Source organism: Periplaneta americana, chromosome 16 (genome assembly GCF_040183065.1).
Source record: "Periplaneta americana isolate PAMFEO1 chromosome 16, P.americana_PAMFEO1_priV1, whole genome shotgun sequence".
NCBI classification, from domain to species: domain Eukaryota; kingdom Metazoa; phylum Arthropoda; class Insecta; order Blattodea; family Blattidae; genus Periplaneta; species Periplaneta americana.
Window position 1 is genome coordinate 162,804,486 of NC_091132.1, and position 24,539 is coordinate 162,829,024.

Genomic DNA, 24,539 nt, shown 5'->3' on the forward strand with positions numbered 1-24,539 from the left:
TGCAACACCTGCAACAACTTCTACATAGGACAGACAGGCAGATCATTTCAAAGACGTTACAAAGAAAACATCACAGGCAAAAAAAAACTACAAAACTCTTGCACATATGCAGAACACATCACAAATGCTGACCACACGTACAGAGACATCAACACAGACATGGAAAGTCTACACACTCAACCAAAAAGTCAGAAACTAAACACACTAGAACATTATGAAATATATAGACACACAAAAAAACATCCACATGAGATTCTCAACACACAACTCAATTTCAGAAGACACACACACACTGTTTGACTCCACATTACATTACACAAACACACCCCCACAGGAAAAACAAACAAAAGGTGCCAAGACCAGCAACAACCAGTTCTGAAGATGGCCGATAACAGGCTGAAACATGTTAACGAGATAATGTAAATTTAACACGACAAAGACACATAATAGGTTTTCCGAAGTAATATAGTGTTAAAAGTTGTATAATCAAGATGTATATATTTATAAAGTGCATTTCGGGTAAAGGAATCGCAACATGTTTTATTGGTGCTCAATTATAATGGAAGAAATATGACTTATTTGTGTCACATCATCGCAACATTTAATCAAGATTCAGTACATATCATGATAGATTGTGGTACAAGACTCTCTGATCCATGTCTTCAACTCTTCACTCTCCTTCCCAATAAGGGACTTACATAAAGACTATAAAATCCAATGACAAGATATTCATTGGTGACATATCGAACAATCTTAGAGAACAATCCAGAGTACCTCTGCGCTCATAATCTTCCACCGATTATAACCAGAGAATTTTCAATAATCAATAAGAATGAAGAAATACTTAATAGTCACTTTCAATTTACCTCTGATAAGGACTTCTTCTCTTCTGTATCACTTGGCTGCATAGGCAATGGGTTGATGTCCGGTTCCATCTTTATCACATCCATGTCAACTGAAAGAGGGATTTATACAGATTGACGTTCATCTGCAGGATCTAAGATGTTGGGAGAGTCTTATTTAAGGGGTTAGGTACAGCTTACAGGAGTAAAATTTTGGAAATATTAAACATTTTTACCTCCATTACTGTACCTTGTATAATAAAGAAAATTAGTATGTGTGAAACACTGTCCTTGTACTATACGAAAAAAAAAATATTTTTACGATTTAAAAAGAATTGTTTACATTTTTTTTTTTTCAAAATTCAGTTCACTGTGCAGTGATGAAGTGTTTCCCACATAACTCAAAAACTATCCAACATTCTGTTATGATATTTTTTGTGTATAGTTATGCATGTCATATCTACAATATGATGCAAGATCACTTCTCTACCTTTTATAGATTGTCATAAATAAATTCATTAAAAAAATTATCAAATACCAGTATTCTCTTCCAACACAAAATTAAAAAAAAAAAATTATTTATTAAGGAATGTAGTTGAAAGAGCATGATATTGTAAACATGAGTTTCAGCAATAAAATAAAAGAGAGAGAACATGAAAATGTTAACAAGTTTATGAGTTATGAGGGAAATGCTTCATCACTGCACAGTAAACTGCCGCCATTTTTAATTTTGAAAAAAAAAATAATAATAATTCTTTTTAAAGCGTAAAAATATTTTTGTATATAGCACAAGGATAAAGTTTTACATATACCAATTTTCATTATTGTACAAGATACACTAATGGAAGAAAAAATGTTGAATATTTCCAAAAAATTGTACCGCTGTAAGCTAAACCTGACCCATTAAAGTGGTTGTAACATTTTTGCTGTATTCCGAACTTGTTCTGAACAAATGTATGCTATATACAGAAACGTCACAGTTCAACTTTTCTTTCAACTTTTACACATTCAAGTAATACATGTATCAGTGCTGGAAACGCATTCAATTGAGCATGCCTTTTTGAACTAAAAATGATATACATGTGTGAACTGAAAGCTACTCATAGCCGATGAGTATTTTGTACGTTTTTCGTTCAACATTACCATGTAAGAAGCAGTTTATTTTTCTAGGTGGCCACGAGCAAACTGAAAATTGCTGTGTTTCCTTGAACAATTCTACAATTAAAGTAAAAATATAAGTATAGGCCCTAGAGTGAAAGAATTCCAGACACTAATTAAAAATATCATAGTATGGGTAAATAATATTATTAGGCCTACATGGAAAAAAATTGCTATAGCCTAGGTGTAAACCCAAACCATTATTTATTAAACGCAATGTGCACAATGCAAAATGCATAATATATAACCAAAAATTTTATGTAAATATAGATACTACTATGAAAGAATTACAGACACTGTTTATGGTAATTTAAAACTGGTGTAGGCCTATTTTTTTAACGTTCTGTATTTGAAGCAAACGTCATTAAATAACATTATAGTATTCTAATTTATTGCAATGAGGTCATTAATATGCATCCAGTGTACCCACATATGTAATATTGTGATTTCTCTCGTACTCAATGCTTTTCTTCTGGGGAAAAAGTGATGGGTCTCTGTGTAGAATATATTTTAGCAGAAGGAAAATGATTTCTCTCCAGTAGGCCTACATGGAAATTTTGTCGTTTTAATCTCCTTTTCGTCCAACTTTACATATTATACATAGCGAAGATGACGTTCAACATGGCGCACTGTGTAGACACAAAATCTGCATACGTCTTAATTGAACAACTTAATTCTTTCAATATTCTCCCCACATTGCATGGTTAAAAGCATGAAAAGTTGAATCATAAAGATGCATCTACACGGTTCAACTTTTCTTTCAACTTCAATGCATGCAAGATTGCTATTTAATATTAATTAATATGTACACGTAGTGAAGATGACGTTCAAAACGGCGCACCATGTAGGCAAAAAAAACTACATGCATCTTAATTAAACGCTCGTTCTAAACTTGATTCTTTCAATATTCTTCCCAGATTGCGTATGCACGCGCATGAAAAATTGAACTGTGCAGATGCAGCTCTGGACATCTTTATATTAGTGAGTAACTTCAGACCGATTATTTAATCCTAACAGCTCGACGACGCGAAAGAGGGGAAGTAATAGGAGTTGTGGGAAGAGCTCCGGAGTAGAGATAAGTACGATCGGTCGGTAAAGGAATGTAGTATAGCTTAATTGTACTAGAAACATACCGCTCTACCGCATGCATGACATCCGATCGCTTCCAAGGCAAGAGAGTGACTAACCCAAACACCCCTTGGCGCAACTAAATGGACTCGCCTGACCCAGGCGCGCACATCTCCGGCGACTGTCAGGACTAAATAATCGTACTGTAAGGCGTTATCAATTGGATTACGCAAACTCCTCGTGCACAAAATCAGATCCCATTTCTCCATGGAATCAATAGACGGTATGTGTGCATATGTGTGCGCGTTCACATGCATCACAGAATAACAATAGGCCTACCTCTTCTTCAGGATGCCACTCATATCTTGTGATCGATAAGAACGAAATCCAAGTAGTACACAATACCTTCAAAATAATGCTTTAACTAGGCCTATTATCCACTTTTGCACATAATCTCCTCAGCTTTTCACGTGTCAGAATTTACCTTCAAAATAAATTCGAACTTGATGCTGACTAACATTCAAGTTATTGTAATTACATCAGAGACTATCTTGTCGTACGGTAAATATTATGTTACTTAATAGCTTACGTAAGTATTATACCTGCTCAATTCCCATAGTGTGGTTTTGCATACACAGTTTGTTGAATGATGAAATATAAGATTTGATAAATTGCATAAATGTAGTGAATACAATAATTCCAAAACTGTAGAACACATATCAATGTCTGGTGGGAGTAAGAAAAGTCCAATTCATAATGGGTCTGTGTAAGTAGGCCTATAATTTTTTCGTCTACATACATAATTATCCAACAATAGGGGTTATCTACTAATTCGGCAATACTTGAAGACAAAGTGCTTTAAAAATACATGCAAATAACTTATTTCTCACATAATATAACAGAATGAAAATCACGTATGCACATCATAAAAGAATGATGAATATAAACATTTGAGAATGTTTGCCTTTAAAAAAAAGTTAAGATCATTTTGAAGACGTCGCAATAACATGACTTTCGAGCAATAATAAATGAACTTAAAGGCATAGTCTACCTGTGTTTAAACGTCGAAAGATGAATTTTCGGTAGCCTTCTTGCAGTAATAAATGGAAAACAGCAATGCTCCTATGGACCACTTCTTTTCCACTCCGAAACTAAAAGTAGATTCCAATGCTTCGGCTTAAAGCAATATTAATAAACTTTAAGATTTACATATTTTGACTACGATGAAAAGCAAGCAACGATGTAACTTATAAATCGATGTAAGCAATAAACGAGATCAATGATGCCATGACTAGAGCTGTCGCCAACTCAAATTTGCGAAAAGCCACTACACGCTTACAAAAACTTACCAAATATCTATTAAAACCCTCCAGATTTTCGTTCCTATAGATATTCTTGCATATAATTTTATTGCCAAATGATGCCCAGATAAGATAATTCGAAGAAAACTGAAACGTTCTAAGTCAGTGCTTGCTAATTTATGGAAAACAACGAGAAATTGTGCAGCAACTTGAAGCTGAATTAAAAAAAAATACAAAATAACTAATTAAACTGTAGAAAAGAACAAAGGTTTACTCCACCATTTGTATTGTAATTAATGGGATATCATTTTGTAAAATGTTTTAAATTGGCCTTCAAGTTACTGCACAATTTCTCGTTCTTTTTCATAAATTAGCATGCACCAACTTAGAACTTTTAGTATTCTCCGAAGTCAAGTACCCATACTTGCAACAGTTTATAAATTCATAGCTAAATGCCAGTTTTGAAAAATTAGAATTGGATAATAATAAATATGTACAAATACTGAACTATATCAGCACTATTTGTGACATGAAAAAAAAATTCTGAATACATTTTTATTTTAAAAAATCTTCCTTGTCCCAAGTTATCCTCCCTAACTTGGGACACTATTTATTTTAGGTTCTGTACCATGTTTGGGTGGGTATTACCTAACATGAGACATTAGAGAATAAAATATTGTGAACATAACCAATATTACACAACAAAATCACCTTTATTCATGTACAAAAATTGTTTATTTATTTATAACAGTTTAAGTTCACAAACAAATTTTAAAGATCTAAAACCATTAAGAATTATTACCTTAATCATTTAGTTTACAAAACAAAATCCACCCCTGAATTCAGACACCGATTTCAGGAGCATTTTAACTTTTTCTAATTTAATATAATCATCAACATCCTCTACATTAGGACAAATAAAAACATCTCGAGACCCCATGTACTTTTGCATGAAACTAATTTTGTAGAAGGAACTGTCATTGTGCTTGCTTATTAGGATCATATAAAATTTTTTTCCATTGCCTTTTCTCCGTTTGATCATAAACAAATTCAACGATAAAAAAGTAATTCATTTCAACAGAGGTTGGTGGTTTGTCTATACTATTATTAACTTGTATGTTGTCAATGTCCGCTAGCACTTGCTGCTGGTTAGTAACTGTTGCAATATTTATTTCTCTTTCACCATTATCAGACAATACTGCAAAATGTCCCTCACCATCTGATGATGAACTGTCATGGAGTCATATAACGTCGCTTTCGTCTGTACTCTCATCTTCATTGTTCTTTCCTCTTCACTTTTCAGGCACTGGTTCTGGAGGGTCACCACTGCAATATCCATTCTCAGAAGCCTTCCTTTTATTCTCTCTAGCTTGATGTGTCATCTTCTTGTGATATTCTTTTTCTCTTCAATTTAGGGCAGTTTCAGTTTCATTCTTTCTTAGTTCTTCAATCACATATCGGTCAGTCAGACTTTTGCCAGCTGTGACAGTTATCTCTTTCCTCCTTGGGTTCACTTTAGTTTCCTTTTCACGTGTGTTTTTCAGGAATTCTTCAAATGATGAAGTCCTCCATTATGCTGAAGCAGAGTCATCTTCAGCTTGAGAAACTTGAGGTAGGCGCTGCAACACTTTATATTTATTGAGCGGATAAATACCAATCTTTTGGAAACCTGCTTTCAAATTTTCAGCTGCACAGTCCCCAAGTTCATACAGGGTCTTCTTCAACAGCCTAGGGAATTGATCCTTTCTTATATTCCCCTTGTACTTCATTTTCCAGTCCGTCAGCTGTCTCCCCCATACTACTTTAAGAGGACTGAAAAAGGCTAAGTCCAAGGGTTAGCACAAAAGTGTGCTGTTAGGTGGCAATAATATGAATTGAGTATTATTGTCAATACACTGTTGTAAAATCCTAACAGAAATTTGGCCGGCAAGGTTGTCACCAATAATAGCTTTGCGCAATCACCAAATATTTTTCAGATATGGCAAAGCTATTGTTTCGAAGCAGTCCTCAAAAATCTTAACCTCAAACCAACCAGATTTTGATAGGTTATATCTCGTTCCAGCTGGTCCTTCTTCTGTTCATCTGCTATACAAGTTATCAGCCTTGTAAACCACGGTTAGCAGAATGTTAGTCCATTATGTTTTCGTCCATTCGTAATTTGGTCCTAATTTTACGTTTGTCCAGTTATATGTTTGTCCTGCAATAAATTTTGTCTACAAATCTACCATCTGTGTCATTTTAGTATTATGTGAAATTTCGTCCTACATATACTTTATCCTTACCTGATTTAGTCCAAACTTATTTACTTGAAATTTTCGTAGCTGTGTTTATTACAAAAAAAATCACTGAAATAAAACATGACATTTATTTTCAGTTATTTCAAAGACCAAAGATCATGTATTAATTAAAGTTAATTCTTAGAAGTGAAATTTCCTTCTTTAATTTTCATCTTCGGAGTTCTGTGCGTTGCTGTGTAGTTTCATTACAGGTTGACCGATTCTCACATCGTCAATATATCCTGGTTCGATTCTGATTATAAGAATGATGTTAATAACAGTAGCCATCTTTTATGAGCAGTGGTTTGTTCATTTTTGAAGTAATTACTTTGGGATCCATACCTCGTAATTTTAAGTAAAACGAATTTATGCATTTCCCTAGCAACACCTCTCCATTTTTGAGTTCTCCACTATTTGGTATTATATTGTTGGCATTTGTTTAAAATGTGCTTCTAGTATCTGAATACTCAAAATCAATCACGATTGAACGATATGTATATTGGACTAAATTTTTGTGGACTAAAAATTTTCTGGATGAAATTTACTCTTGGACGAAAATTCTATCGACTTACTCCAATGGACTTAAATGTGTGGTGATAGAAATTCGGACGAGATGTTGTACTGGACGAAAATGTTTGGTCAAACATTCCTCAAAGCTAAACCACATGCAGTGACAAAGCAGCACAAATTGCTGTACCGGAAACATTACTGAGAAGTTTGACTTCGAGAAGTCAATTATTCGTTCTGGGTGGTTCCAACTTCTGTGGACCATAACCTTACTCTTTCCTCGATTATCTCGCATGTTTGTCTCATCTTATTTAATGAGAGTTTCTGCCGGAACATCCATCAGTCTGTGATAGTTCTTGAAAATATGAATCTATAACTTCTGGGGACATAGCTGCTCTGGCTCTCTTGATATTCGGGCTGATGGGAGCCTTTTTTTCCACATTATGTGCAGTCAAGTATGCTCCTCACAAAATTGCTAGTAACTCAAAATCGACAAAATTGAACATACGCTCGTTTGTTTCGTAGGTACGGAATTTACAGAGATGTGAGGAACACATATTACCTAATTACTTACTTACTTACAAATGGCTTTTAAGGAACCCGAAGGTTCATTGCCGCCCTCACATAAGCCCGCCATTGGTCCCTATCCTGTGCAAGATTAATCCAGTCTCTATCATCATACCCCACCTCCCTCAAATCCATTTTAATATTATCCTCCCATCTACGTCTCGGCCACCCTAAAGGTCTTTTTCCCTCCGGCCTCCCAACTAACACTCTATATGCATTTCTGGATTCGCCCATACGTATTACATGCCCTGCCCATCTCAAACGTCTGGATTTTAAATTCCTAATTATGTCAGGTGAAGAATACAATGCGTGCAGTTCTGTGTTGTGTAACTTTCTACATTCTCCTGTAACTTCATCCCGCTTAGCCCCAAATATTTTCCTAAGCACCTTATTCTCAAACACCCTGAACCTATGTTCCTCTCTCAGAGTGAGAGTCCAAGTTTCACAACCATACAGAAGAACCGTTAATATAACTGTTTTATAAATTCTAACTTTCAGATTTTTGGACAGCAGACTGGATGATACGAGCTTCTCAACCGAATAATAACACGAATTTCCCATATTTATTCTGCGTTTAATTTCCTCCCGAGTGTCATTTATAGTTGTTACTGTTGGTCCAAGATATTTGAATTTTTCCACCTCTTCGAAGGATAAATCTCCAATTTTTATATTTCTATTTCGTACAATATTCTCGTCACGAGACATAATCATATACTTTGTCTTTTAGGGATTTACTTCCAAACCAACCGCTTTACTTGCTTCAAGTAAAATTTCCGTGTTTTCCCTAATCGTTTGGGTATTTTCTCCTAACATATTCACGTCATCCGCATAGACAAGAAGCTCATGTAACCCGTTCAATTCCAAACCCTGCATGTTATCCTGAACTTTCCTAATGACATATTCTAAAGCGAAGTTAAAAAGTAAAGGTGATAGTGAATCTCCCTGCTTTAACCCACAGTGAATTGGAAAAGCATCAGATAGAAACTGATCTATACAGACTCTGCTGTATGTTTCACTGAGACACATTTTAATTAATCGAACTAGTTTCTTGGGAATACCAAATTCAATAAGAATATCATATAATACTTCCCTCCTAACCGAGTCATATGCCTTTTTGAAATCTATGAATAACTGATGTACTGTAACCTTATACTCCCATTTTTTCTCCAATATCTGTCGAATACAAAAAATCTCATCAATAGTCGATCTATTACGCCGATCTATTACCTAATTACAAAACTTAAAAACACAAACACATACAATTAATGTTAGTTATACCCTTACTATTCCTTCGGAAATTGGACGCAATTATGATCATTCTCACTGTAAATACTGTTACAAATATGTGACATATAACGTACAACCTGTTTTTAGGGAATTAAACCACAATGTTATGGCGAACCTTATTCGCCGAAATTCACTGCAAAAGCACATTCAATGTCTCAAATGCTCTACACTTCGAAAATATCGGCGGTCAGAATGCTTGGTGATGGACTTGGACATTATCGTCGAAGACCTGAAAACTTCTGACTACGCAGCTGAAGAACCAGAGGATACTTAAGTCAGGACGTCTTCTGCAGCACCAAGTCAACAATCACAGGATTATCCTGAACGATGAAAAAATTGCACAACTCAAGAGAGCTTTCACCAGGAGCATGATATGCTTCATAATTGGAGTCTTCAGTAGCTTGAAAAGTATGCTATAGTCACTGAGGTGTATTGTTGTGAAGAAGATGTTGACAGTCAATGGTAAAGTGCACACAAACAGTTGGGTTCACACCAATTTTCTGCCACAGCTCACAAGGCTGAAATTTATGCAGAGATTGCTTGAGCTCCATGTTCATGATTTCATATCAAGTGGTGAATAGCCTTGTGGCATGGCATCCCCGACCTCAAATTTTGGACTTCAAAATATGTCCAGTGCTTTAGGGCATTGTCTGTTAGCAAAGGCACCTCAATGTGAAGGACTGAAGCAGAGGCTTCGAGGCAGCAATGGCGGAAATTCCTATTGAAAATAACTGAGCGAAAGATTTCGAGTGGCTGCGTAAAAAAAATGTAGGCAATTCAGTTAAGTTGGATTTATTGCTTGTGAATAATGTGTAGGTATTACAATATATTAAAAAAGGAAATCTTGAACTAAAATTGTATGTAAGAGAATTTATAGTAAGACCACAGTCTATAATATAGTCACGAAGCTAAATATGTAGGGAATGAGCATCCATAAATAGTTGCTAACCACTAGGATCGCTACTATTCTCATCACAGACAATGCGAAATAGTACCGGCACAGTCTATTATTCCTAGGACCCTCAACAACTCAAATTTCGTGACTGTATTTACTAGACTGTGGTAACACTAAATAAGAATTCTGCGAGCAAAATCCATAGAAAGATAATACAAAATGTTAGAAACACTGTAGGTGCAACAAAAATTGAATTTGTACTATTATCTTAATGTGTAAATATTCAGTCTTATTCTAGAATCTGTGGCAACAAAGACTGAGCAAATGAACATTTAGATACATAATGGCGAGGAAACACTTCCACGACATTTGCTCTCATGAATGTTTACATACAGGGAAATTGAGTACATTGCATTTTGAGCGTGACTGCCAACTGGGAGAAACCACACTCTATAATGCATAAGCAGGTAGCCACCTTGTAGTTAGATTGAGCAATGATTTATCAGCAAGTGACTGTATGTACGTGTTTAACTAGGTGCGTTCATTATTGTCTTACTGTTCTTCATAGCCATTTAAAATATCGGACAAGAAATTGTTAAAAAATTACACTAGAGTTGCATATGAGAGGTTAGAAGGAATTTCCTATGCAGATGACGACAAAGTTTTGGCAATTTTCAGGCATTATTTCCAAAGGTTCGTGCCTATTGTTATTAGTTTCAAATAGAGCATATTCTTATCTTTCAGTAAATAAATAAATGCTCAACTAAACGTGCTAAATCCACACGATACGTACCTCTCTTCTTCCTCTGGAGGCTGATGCAGTTGTACAATATTTAGGAGCGCCGAGTCAATGTGCATATGAATTAGGTTTGTAATTATCTACAAAAATCTACACTGACAAAATAAATTAACACTGGTCTGAATGTAAATTCATATGCTTTCTTAGCTTAACTTTAGACGTGAAACATTTTCCACAGGCATCACATTTCAAAGTCCTTTCAGCTGTGTGTACAAGTTTATGTAATTTTAGCCTTCCCGAATGCGGATAATTTTTTCCACATTCATCACATTTAAATGGTCTCTCGCCAGTGTGCAATCGGGAGTGAAACAAGAGGTTACGCGATTCTGGGAAACACTTTCCACATACCTCGCATTTGAAAGGCCTAACGCCTGTATGTATGCGTATATGCCTTGTTAAAACTTCCTTCCTTGTGAAAAACTTTCCGCATTCATTGCATTGAAACGGTCTCTCGCCCGTATGTACACGAGAGTGATTCTTGAGGTGACCCGATTCTAAAAAACATTTCCCACAGACATCGCATTCGAAAGGTTTATCGCCTTCGTGTATGCGTGCATGTCTGCTTAAAGTTGACAAATTTGAAAAACACTTTTCACACACTTGACATTTTAACTGCTTTTTGTCTGTATGGATGCTTGCATGCCGTTTTAAAACACCTTTCCTCGAGAAACACTTTCCGCATTCGTCACATTTAAATGGTTTCTCACCCGTGTGCAGGCGGGAGTGAATGAAGTAGTGCCCCGAATCTGAGTAACACTTTCCGCAGACATTACATTTGAAAGGTTTCTCGCCGGTGTGTAAGCGGGAGTGAGTTTTGAGGTGACTAGATTCTGAGAAACACTTTCCACAGACATCGCATTTGAATGGCCTTTCACCTGTGTGCATTCGGCCATGTCTTTTTAAGGCACCTGATAATGAGAAACATTTTCCACATACCTCACATTTGAATGGTTTTTCGCCAGTGTGTACGTTTGCATGTCTAATTAAAACTGCATTCCTTGAGAAAGACACACCGCACTCTCCACATTTAAATGGTCTGTAACCAGTGTGTAAACGGGAGTGAATCTCGAGGTGACCCGATTTTGAGAAACATTTTCCACAGACATCGCATTTGAAAGGCATTTCGCCTCTGTGTATGCGTCTATGTTTTTTTAAAGCTGACGATTGTGAGAAACACTTTCCACACGCCTTGCATTTGAATGGCCTTTTCTCTGTGTGCATGCGAGCATGTATCTCGAGCTTCCTTGATTTTCTGAAAGATTTCCCACATGCATCGCAATGAAATGGCATGTCGCCTGTGCGTAGGAGCGCATGCTTACGGCTTACGTCACTAGTATTGGAACACTCAAGTCTTTGACCTTCACAGTGTGCCAATTTGTCTTCTTCAAGACCAATAATGGCGCATTCTCGTGACACATTCTTCTCAATATTTTCCACAATGCTGAAATGAATATGAGAATTTATCAGTCTCCACAATAGTCTACGTGGCGAGATTGAAATGTAATGAACATTAGATGCATATACATAATAGAACATTATGCAACGAGCCTATAATGGCAGTAATTAAGACGCGAGTATGTTTGTTTATGAAACGAGCGCAAGCGAGTATCATAGTTTTCATAAGAGCGTCTTAATTACCATTATAGGCAAGTTTCATACTACTTTTCTAACTTGAAATTATTCAGAAGTATTCATGTTATGGTATGTAAGTAACCTGAATTGTGAGATATGAGCAGACGCGAAAGTATTGATCTTTTTCGAAACACGAATGTCATTGACCTTGATATATTCTAGATAATAAAATGAACATTAGGCTTGATATAACCTGGAAATAGATTTAGAATTGAAAAACGAGATGACAAATTGAATTTATTTGAATATTATTTACAATTAACGCTCTAATTATTTTGTAACAGAACATAAACTTCTGTGACAGTATTGGTTAATGTTATGTTTTATTTAACGACGCTCGCAACTGCAGAGGTTATATCAGCGTCGCCGGATGTGCCGGAATTTTGTCCCGCAGGAGTTCTTTTACATGCCAGTAAATCTACTGACATGAGCCTGTCGCATATAAGCACATTTAAATGCCATCGACCTGGCCCGGGATCGAACCCGCAACCTTGGACATAGGAGGCCAGCGCTATACCGACTCGCGACAGTATTGGATTTCCAGCCTCCGTGACTTTTCGCTAATTGTCTTTCGATTGCATATCCGAGAATAATCGATACTTGCGGTTTTATAATGGTACAATCAGTACAAAGGTGATTGCTCATTGGCTGAACAACTGAATTATAACGAATAGGTGTACTTTAATGAGGTGCATTAACGGGCTACTACCAGGTGTATAATTACTACATTTCGGCATGGTCGAGCATAAATATTTATATAAAGTTACAATATGTATATACACAGAAGGTACAACATTTCACATGAGACAATAAAAACACAAGCCAATTACGATATCTTGTTTTCTTAGTAACTTCGTTTTCATACTCGTTCTTAGGACCGTTGATTCAGATAATGGCATTGCCTAGACCATAATATGAACTCTTATTTCTTAGATATTACTGAATTTATATGATTATACAATAATATACAGTCAACTTCGGTTATAGTGAACCTCTGCCGACCAGCATATTTCGTTCACTAAAACAGGAGTAACTGTTTTTATACTACTGACGTTGCTATACATACAGTATTAATGTCGTTTGGGTCAGACCACGTTCAATATCATTACCAATGTTCGCTTTATCTTCCAACTTAAACACTTCATGTATCGACATCCTGATGTTCACAGTTCGAAATCTGAATCTAATCTCGTCATGTAGATAGTAGGCATTGGCGAATTTCGCACCTCTTCCCACTAGAGGTATTCTACTGTGTAGTCGGCCTTGGAATTTCCACGGGTTCACTTTTACAAAGATGCGGGAGGAATGGTTGAGGATCATTATACTGTAATCCTTCCTGTATTTACCTTTTGACGATCACCCTACTCTCTTTTATAGAAGAAATCATTTCCTCTTTCTAGTCTTCTAATAACCTTTTTAAAGGGGTCAGAACTAATCCTTCCTTTATCCCTCACTGCGTACACTATTCTCTTTAATATATTTCAAGCTGTCCAGGAAGCTGAACAAATACTTTGTCTTTCAATGCACTTAAGGAGTAGAAGGTTTGAGATTTTATTCTGAACATATTCTTGGAAGTTTATAGGAGAAACGGTTTCCTAAATTACCATTTTGGCCATTTTTAAATTACATTTTCTTAGGAAAGTTATAGTATTCGGTTCACTATAACCGAAGTCAGGAGTCACTATAAACGGAAATATTAATGTACAGTGAAACCTCTTCTTGCGGACACCCCCAAGATACGGACACTCCTCAAATACGGACAGATTTTTATGTCCCAACTCTAATAATATAGATATAATGATAAATTTAACTCTCGTTTACGGACACTCTCAGACACGGACATGGACAGCTGTTTCACAGTTCTAAAGCTTGCTTTACCTCCTGACTGCGGACAGAACTTGGTTTTCAAGATCTAATGTCTCACAAAAATGGAAAATTTAGTTTTGAGAACTGTACAAAAATTCCTTAACATGAAAGAAGACAACAAGGGTCTCGTAGGCTACCACTAGCCCAGCCGGTTACCCCTTGTTAACTGGAACCGGGTGGATAAACAGTCATAAAATTTAACCTGTCTGATGGATCCAAGATTTCCGCGATCGTGAAATTGTATTCGACACATGATTGGGTTAGTAGGATTATTCTCTTCACTTCAATCAGTTGACATGGCACCTGAACGTAAAGGTTAAGTTGAAAACTGTAAATTACAGTACTGCATAATTGCAGACCTAGAATAAAATTGCATGACACAGTACTGTATTTTACTTTTTAGGTCTTAACTACTGTAGTTCAAAGTTGCAAAGAATTTAGTGTAGAATACTGTATTTAGAATTAAACTACAGTAATACATTTCATTTAAAGCGTGAAGTGATACATAATGCATATTATAAATTTACTGTTAGATTGGGGAGCCTCCCTCCCAATAAAGGACACCTCCCAGTTGCGGAGATTGTTATGTCCCTTCGATGTCCGTAAATGAGAGGTTTCACTGTATTTTTCAATCTACACGGGTCGGGACCAACGATTTAGGTTCACTATAGCCGAATGTTCACTATAACCGAGTTCATTATATCCAGAGTTCACTGTATATTATAATTTTGATTTAGTAGAAAATCCATAATAACTTCTAGATGATTACAGTGGTTTTTGGTGACTAGATAATATCTGACTTCATCTGTATGGACAGTGAGAATCCCAGTTTCTACTTATGTCACCCAAGTTGTGTATTTGCGTGTGTAGAATTTAGTAAGTATTGTTTGAATGTTTACGCGATTCTACCTGTAATTTGATATCCGAGACATTGGATTCTGAACTGTAAGTTCTTAAATACATACTAGTTATGAAAGAATAGGGATATCTTATGTGAAGTTTTACCGTTAGATGGCAGGAGCGTTCCATGCGGTACAATATGTTGTAGGTCTATGTTATGTCATATGCTACAGTTTATTATGTCCTCCCACTTGTTGGTTTTCTGTGCGTGTCAAAATTATATTTATAATTATTTTGTATAACCTAGTATAATTTAATATAATTCAGTATTTTCTTGCCTCATAATTTAATTTAATTTACTATAATTAATAGTGTAAACTTGTATAATACTGAGCGATTCCCTCTATGAGATGGATGGGAAAATCTGCAGTTTGCAGAATATAGATACGAGTAAATTGAATATTCATGAACCTAAACAAGAACTTTGAGAACGAGGTGCACGAATAAAAAAATAAACAAATAAAATAGGAACTTTGTAGAAGATGAATATTACCTATTTAATCATTAGTATGGTAAGTAGTATACGCTAAAAACAAGATATGCAGCCACCAATGTTTTTTTTTTTTTTTTTTTTCATAGGAAAGTGACTATCGAGACTGAATTCCTCGTATTTTTTCTCTAGTTGCAGAAAGATTAAATGCAATGTTTGATAAGATTATATAATATGATCGCAGTAGTATAACGATTATTCCTGTGTTTTGTAGGTTAAGGACATGCAGTTTTGAATACTATGTAGGATGATTTTGAAAATTTGAAGTAAAAACATGGTTTTAATAATTACTCTACAGCACATTAAAAACATTATTCACGAAATGGATTTCACTATGGATCGTCCTGGATAATAAACACCAGTTAATCGGAGTTTATTGCAGGCGTAAACTTCGCAGAAGTACTGAATATAATTAAAGCTAACGTAGCATGCTGTCGAGATTGCAAATTGAAACTGTAGCCAGCAATTCTTTACTTGAAGTAGGCTAATATTTGTGGTTAATAGCTAGCATTTTCGAGGCGCAATTTAATTAGTTAAATGTTTAAGGTTTAAAGCATATATTCAGAATATTTCGGAACCTGAATGAAGACAAAAGGTTTTCCTGGTTTTTACATATAGGAACACAACAAAAATGTGGCTTTTGAGTTGTTCTTAAGAGTATTTACTGTACTAATACACTACGTAAATCCTAAATGTTTATATACGGAAAACAAATGCACACGCAAAGCGCATCCCTCAAAGTACACGCACGCTATCTGTTGGTGCTAGTTCAGGATATCCCTATAGGAGATGTGCATTTCTGCAGATCGGGCATGGCTACTTCATAATGGTCGTGCATGAATTACACCAATGTATCTTGTTATATTTTTGGGGGTTACATACTTAAAACTGGAAAACTATTTCTCAGTTTGTGAGGAGAGCATATCTAAGTTATTTTGGTGTCAAGCTTGGGAATCGAAATAAACCATGGGCTGCTCATATTGTATGCAAAATTAGTACGGAGGATTTGGAAATACATTATTCCAAAAACATAAACGAAGAAGAAACACATGGACATGCCCAACGAACGAAAGCAGATATCAGATAGATTATATGAGTTGCATAGATGCAAACCCCGACATTTCCATCTTTGTTAATTTTTCAGGAAATGAAGAAAACCAATTACTAACAAATCATGTTACATAAAATATCTAAATTGTACTAATCGTTTAAAGACAGAACTAACACTTTAATTATTATTTTAAATAACAAGAATTGTTAATTGTTTTCTATAAATATGCCAAGATAATATGGAAATGTCTGAGTTTGCTTCTTAATGATTTTCTTAATTTATTTATAATATTAATTTACAACATTATTTTACAGTTGCTACTCAAAAAACTGCATGAACCTGAATCTAAATTTACTTATGATATATATTTCATACAATATTATTGAAAAACAAACGCAAACAATTAAATCAGTGGCGGATATAGGAATAAGACGAATTCAGTATTACTACTTTTTATAATTCTTATTTGCAAACAATAGTTTAAACTTATTTGAAAATATCCACAGTTAGTTTATATTTTACATATTCAGTATTATAAACATTTTTACTCAGAAAAAAAAAAACATAGAAACGCCACTGCACACAGTTCAAATCCTCAATAACTCTGCTTCACCCTGTGCATCACAGAGGCATTCTTCTTCCACTAGTAATGACTCACTATCTGCTGCATTATCAACCACTTGCCCATAGAATTCAAGGTCACTTTGTTCCTTCCATTCATCTCCGAAATGAGCTTTAGCATTGAATCAATATCAAAACATTTTTCTCTTTTAACTGGCACATGTAAGGGCAAAATTTCAGGTTTGACCTTGTCAATGTTATTGCCTCTTTTGAGAACAAAATTTGCAAATCCTAGATCAGATCTATAGAATGGTTCACCTCTGATTTTCAGAATTCCTTTTTCACGAGTCAGGATCATCCTCTTGGCCTCGTTGAATTTGAAATGCCACTGTCCAGGAATTTTCTTAAGTTTAGTATATTTTTTCCAGTCATATACTTCTGTATCTTTGCCAAGTTCTGTTAATGTACCAAATTGCTGGAATATATCTTTATACATCTGGGGACTAATAATCGTTCATATTTTCCTTACAATTTTTTTGATTTGCCCAAAAAGCTGCTCTGGGAAAAGATAACTATGGCCTCCTACAGGAAATACTATCTCAATTCTCCTAACTAAGCGTTGACACTATTCAACAATTTAAAACACATTAGGACCATAGATGTGTTTTTACTTTGTCCTCCACAAGCATTTGATATTAGTCTAACAGTTTCAATGGATTGGAGGAATTCAGTGTGCGTCAGTCTATGAAAAGCAGCTGAAGAAATCTCATTCGAGGCTTTTGGAAGCTCGTTTTCATTCCACGTATAAATAAATAAATTATTTGGAGAAAGTTTATCTTTTAAACAACCTTCTACAATAGTAAAATTGTAGGTGTACATCTGTCGAGCATAATAACAAGCCTGATGAGGAATTTTCAGTAGGGGCATATTTTTTTGACAGTCATAGCTAAATGTTTTCACACTGCCATTATTATCTCTCAAAATTTCATAAAAGGCATTCGCACTAAGTGTGAGAAACCCATTTCTGGCACGTGTGATTCTTCTTTAGGTCTTACAAGGAGAGGATACGCTCTGTATATCACCGAATTAAATAACATTTCGTGACATGAAAGTACAAGACGGACTGTTTAAAGTCATACCTGGTATGGGTGGCCAATGACCCCTCGTTTTGAAAATATTGGCTATTGTTTGTGACATACTTCTGTTACGTGCCTAATAGGAAAGCATTAGACTGTGTAATGGCGTAGCTCATATGGCTGGATGCTGAGTTGCCATCCAGGCAACCTAAGTTCGAATCCTAATGTCTTCTCATTTTTTAAAGCTTGATATTATTATTATTATTATTATTATTATTATTATTATTATTATTATTAGTTCGATTAATTACAATATGTCTCAGTGAAATGTACAACAGAGTTCGTATAGGTCAGTTTCTGTCAGATGCGTTTCCAATTCACTGTAGGCTGAAGCAAGGAGATGCACTATCTCCTTTACTTTTTAACTTTGCTCTAGAGTATGCCATTAGGAAAGTCCAAGATAACAGAGAGGGTTTGGAATTGAACGGGTTACATCAGCTGCTTGTCTATGCGGATGACGTGAATATGTTAGGAGAAAATCCACAAACGATTAGGGAAAACACGGAAATTTTACTTGCAGCAAGTAAAGCGATAGGTTTGGAAGTAAATCCCGAAAAGACAAAGTATATGATTATGTCTCGTGACGAAAATATAGTACGAAATGGAAATATAAAAATTGGAAATTTATGTTTTGAAGAAGTGGAGAAATTCAAATATCTGGGAGCAACAGTAACAAATATAAATGATACTCGGGAATAAATTAAACACAGAATAAATATGGGAAATGCCTGTTATATTCGGTTGAGAAAATTTTATCATATAGTCTGATGTCAAAAAATCTGAAAGTTAGAATTTATAAAACAGTTATATTACCGGTTGTTCTTTATGGTTGTGAAACTAGGACTCTCACTTTGAGAGAGGAACATAGGTTAAGGGTGTTTGAGAATAAGGTGCTTAGGAAAATATTTGGGGTAAGAGAGATGAAGTTACAGGAGAATGGAGAATGGAGAAAGTTACACAATGCAGAACTGCACACATTGTATTCTTCACCTGACATAATTAGGAACATTAAATCCAGACGTTTGAGATGGGCAGGGCATGTAGCACATATGGGCGAATCCAGAAAGGCATACAGAGTGTTAGTTGGGAGGCCGGAGGGAAAAAGATCTTTAGGGAGGCCGAGACGTAGATGGAAGGATAATATTAAAATGGATTTGAGGGAGGTGAGATATGATGATAGAGACTGGATTAATCTTGCTCAGGATAGGGACCAATGGCGGGCTTACGTGAGGGCGGCAATGAACCTCCGGGTTCCTTAAAAGCCAGTAAGTAAGTAAGTATTAGTATTATTATCATTATTATTATTATTATTAATTTTTTTAATTCACTTTCAGTTATCAGCTCCTATATTCGAAGCCATGTTGAAATACGCTGGTATGCATCAAAATTAATAAACGAATGAGAAGTGTTTGTGAATGTGAATAATATATTTGTTTCGCAGTAGAAATGCGGAAAAATGTGTGTGACTGTGGACAACCTTCTTTCATTTGCTGTGCACGGTGCAGGAAATATGCATGTATAGTATGTTTTTATGACATTTATCATAATGAATCAGGTACAAATTGAAGTGGAATAGCTGCTACAGAAACAGAACAGACACCAGTGACACATCTTACCTGCCTACATGAGCAATGTTTCATTGTTTATCCTTTACAATACAATGTTAGTTAATTAGTAATTTGTTTAAAACATGATCAAGCGTTCAATACATTGAGAAATATGACATATGTAAACAGATTACTGTGATCACAATATTAATCATTATTAAAAGAAAAAAAAAATATAGGACTAATTAAGATTCGAACTGAGGTTGTTTGGATAACAACTCAGCATCCAACCATATGGGCTATGTCGTTACACAGTCTAAAGCTTCCCTATTAAGTAATTAACGGATATCTGTCACAAACAATAGCCAATATTTCCAAAACGAGGGGTCATTGGCCACCTATACCAGGTATGACTTTAAACAGTACGTCTTGTACTTTCATCTCACATAATCGGTGATATACAGAGCGTGTCCTCTCCTTGTTAGTTCTCTCTCTTTAAATTTTTCCCCTAACTATAGGGAAACTGAACATATATCAGTTGCAGGGCTTCCGAAACCAATATTGTAGAAGGTGTTAAATACCTGTCTAAAAAAACACTGTTTAATTCTCATTGTTACATCAGCTTTTCCGTTATACATACGCCATAATTTTTTTATGTTCAGTTCTGATGGCAAATAAAAACGTTGAGCTGTCTTTGAACGACAATAATGTCCCGTACTGCAATTTAAAGACTCGATGAATGTTTTTACACCAGTACGCTTTGCTTCATTTTTGTGGGAAACTCTATCCCCACCCCTATTTTCACGTGGCATGCTGCTTGATGATGTACATTGCCTCATAATACGAGCTACGCGATCTTTTCCTATGCGTAGCACACCTAAAAATGCATCTCTACACACAGGAACCATTCTTTTATTTGTTTCACTGACAATGTAATACTTTGTAGAAACAGATCGGGCTTTCTGGGTTGGGTCGTATTTACGCCTCTTCGGAAGAGTGGACACACAATACTTCATGATGAATGTATCCTGACCAATTTTGTCTTTATTTAAATAAAACGTATGGTGGAATGATTTAATGTCCTTCATTGTTAACGAATGACACTGAAATGAAGACTTCGCTTTCCGATGTTCACAGGAAGGGTAATGTGGAAGTGAAGAGGCTGCATATCTGAATAAAAGTAGAGATAAAATGCAATCAGGACACAAAAAGTTCACAGAAATTAATGTTATGACATTGAGATCAGCACAGGTGTTCCAACAGTGTTCAGTACAAAATAAACTCACCTTTCCTTCTTGGAAATGTTCCTCTTCCAATTATCCTCGTTGCGTGTTCGTTTCCTGCCTCGCCATGGATCAGCAGGACTGATATTGCTTTCCATTTTAAAACAGTAAACATTTATACTTTACTATTTTATAATAGTTTAAGTCACACAGTTAAAATATCCAATTCGCTCGCAACGAAGTACAAGTGATAAGTGGTAGAATAGGCGGGAATCATGTGACTTAATTCACATCAGGTATTGGTTAATAGAAATGTCAGGGATTGTACCTCAATGCTCTGAGGAAATGTTGGTGTTTGAATCTAAAACCTGCTTTAGCAGTGATCAAATGAGTAGGAATTGTCCCTGTTTACTTATAAATTATTAGTGAACTTGTATATTTCAAAGCGGAGATATTTTTTGCGAGAAAAACTCATTTTCGCTGAAAAGTGGAAATGGTTTGCATCCATGCGACTCATATACTAGTACAGGAAATATTCCGAAATTGCTTAAAAATTCAAAGGGTGGATATTAACTCAGATGATGTCCTGCTCACAGGCGAAGTAGATATTCGTCAGAAGAAGATAAGAGAAAGAAAGGTGACGAAGAAATTGAATATGGAAAAACTGAAGAATGAAGAGGAAAAAGAAAATTAGGGAAAAACGTAATACGGCGAACGCAAAGCTCTGCCCTCGTCCCCTTTCCACTTTTCCCCTACATGCTCACCACACACCCTAGCGGGAAAGAGTGGAAATAGGGGTTTAGGGTGGGGTGACATCTAGTGTAGGAAAGTGGAACAAAAAGAGTAACGACATCTACGAAGCAAAAGAGGAACTTCGTCCTGTCAGTCTCTCTCTCTCTCTCTCTCTCTCTCCAGCCTCTCCTTCTCTGTTTCTTGCTTCATGTCTCTCTCTTTTCTTTTTTCTTACGACTTCGCAGGAGGGGAGATTCGATCCGAGAAAATTCGTAACTAAACCTAAACGCACGCTTTTTGTTCACGCTTTAGACCTGTCGACTACTGAGGCGAGTTGGGGTAGAAGGGAAAATGAATCTATTTATGTTTAAGGGAACTGCCATAACGTATTGCAGAAGGGGACAATGACCGAATAGCGTGGGTAGAAACTGGTGGGCTTGTGAATGTCGCTTGGTAGGGGTTGACTACGGGGGTGGCATAAGTGTTAACGCACACTGGTGGAGCTTTATTGTGTCCGTGTCCAACTTCGTGTACAGACGTAACCATGTGTAGTGATGATCCGTATCGAAGACGTGTACTTCTTCCTGAAAATGTCCAGGGAGAATTTGAAGGCGGATACGGTAAGGTACTGTGAGGAGCATGGACTACTTGCTAGTCATTACGAGTGTCCAACCTGTGAGAAAAAAATACTATTGTTACTTCGAGGACATGCAAAGTTAACAGGTGAGTGTTGTTTAATCAAAACCACATTACAGTGTGTTGTGTTGTGTTGTGTCAGTACATGTTGTGGACAGTTGTCTAATGCGTATTGCATTGTGGTTGTGGACAGTTGTCTAATGCGTATTACAGTGTGGTAGGCAGTGATCCATCGAAGCGGGACAGATAGTAGAGAGAGAGACAGTAGAGAGAGAGAGCATGCAAGCGAGGTGCCGAGCGGCGCGGGTGGGGATAACTTCCCCTACTGGCGTTCGCCGTAATACGTTTTTGCCGAAAATTACAAGCAAATTTTCAAGAGAAAGCCGTTACAGTAGAATCCACATTTGCAAATAGTAATGGACTGATTTAAAAAGCTGTATACATATAACAGCAGAAGAAACAATAGAATACAGCCAAAGTGTGAGGATTAAAAAACCTTAGGTCACAGGTAAAATGTTGGAGATTTAGGAAAGGAGAAAATGGAAAAACATCAACACAGAAGAAGGTAGAAGAAAATACAGGAAACTAAACAAGGAACTATGAAGAGAAACTGATAAAATGAAGGAAGACTGGATAAAAAAAATGTAAAGAAACAGAGGAGCTAGAGAGAAAAGGCAGATAGACTTGCTATACCTGCAAAGTAAAATGTTTGGACTTCACACGTAAGGACACGAAATTCATTGGTTGATACAGGACGAAATCTGAAATGAAATAACAGACAAACAAGGAATATGTAAGAGAGTTATATGTGACAAGGGATAGTCCAAATGACTTTGCTATAGAAGACAAAGCAGCAGTACCAGAAGATGAAAAAGGATTTTCTATTTTAAGGGAAGAAGTTAAACTAATGCTCACAGAAAAAGAATGGAAAAGCAACAGAAGTTAATGGAATCTCTAATAAATTAGTGAAATGCTTGGGTGAACACAAAAAGGAAATTCTATCATTATGCAATGAAGATTTATAATTTAATATATGTCAACATATATGTCGAACTTGGAGTTAGGCCACAAAGGGAAAAACACTAGAGGAGAGGGATTCGATACGGTGCTGTGGATTGAACTTCGGCGTATCTCAGTAGTTAGAGCACTTGGTACGTACAACCAAGAACTCGGGTTCGATCCCCGGCACCAGAGAGAATTTTTCTCCTCTAATAATAATAATCATTGTTATCGTAACAGATATATTCTGTAGGACCAAAAATTAATCTTTATGTTTTCTGCACCTTCCTTGTACCAAGCAGTATAGTTGAAATACTCCAGTAGATTTTTGTATATTGTCAGATGTATGAAGCAATGTTTAGTGACATTACATTATCTTTATATATCCGTCTGTCTGTCTACCTACCTGTCTATCTGTCTGTTTGGCCTGTCCAAAATCTCTCTGTCCGTCCGTCTGTCAGTCTATCCCCTACATCCCTCTGTACGTCGGTCCTTGTGTCCATCTGTCCTTCCATATGTCTGTCTGTTCCTCTGTCCTTTCATCAATCTGTCGATCTGCCCATCGAATAATAAGACAAATTTTCAAGAAGAGGAAGAAAACATACCATACCAAGAGGGGTAGTCTGATTACCCCAGAAGGTCTTTAAAAAATATAACTAACAAAAATAGAAAACTGTAAGTATACAATGCATTATTGTAATGTGAGAAGCTTATTTAAAAACATCACACAGCCAGAAAATGCTAAATGTTATGTTTTATTTAACGACGCTCGCAACTGCAGAGGTTAAATCAGCGTCGCCGGATGTGCCGGAATTTTGTCCCACAGAAGTTCTTTTACATGCCAGTAAATCTACTGACATGAGCCTGTCGCATTTAAGCACACTTAAATGCCATCGACCTGGCCCGGGATCGAACCCACAACCTTGGGCACAGAAGGCCAGTGCTATACCAACTTGCCAACCAGGTCGACACACAGCCAGAAATACTTGTTGTAGCACATGCTGATTTTATACACTACTTTTATAGCTGGGGTAGCCAGTATACTCTGTCTGGTATTACGAGTGTT

The 24,539-nt window shown here is 36.1% G+C and overlaps 1 protein-coding gene across 1 annotated transcript in view; it reads right to left on the reverse strand.

Annotated features, from left to right (window-relative positions):
* The window catches only part of LOC138691426 (zinc finger protein 107-like), a 57,125-nt gene that overhangs the window by 17,180 nt on the left and 15,406 nt on the right, over nucleotides 1-24,539 (reverse strand). The window contains exons 5-7 of the mRNA XM_069813352.1: nucleotides 10,812-12,141; nucleotides 4,120-4,219; nucleotides 867-955 (exon numbers count right to left, since the gene is read on the reverse strand). Of these exons, the coding sequence (XP_069669453.1) occupies nucleotides 867-955; nucleotides 4,120-4,219; nucleotides 10,812-12,141 (1,519 nt within the window). The remainder of the gene's footprint in view (nucleotides 1-866; nucleotides 956-4,119; nucleotides 4,220-10,811; nucleotides 12,142-24,539) is intronic.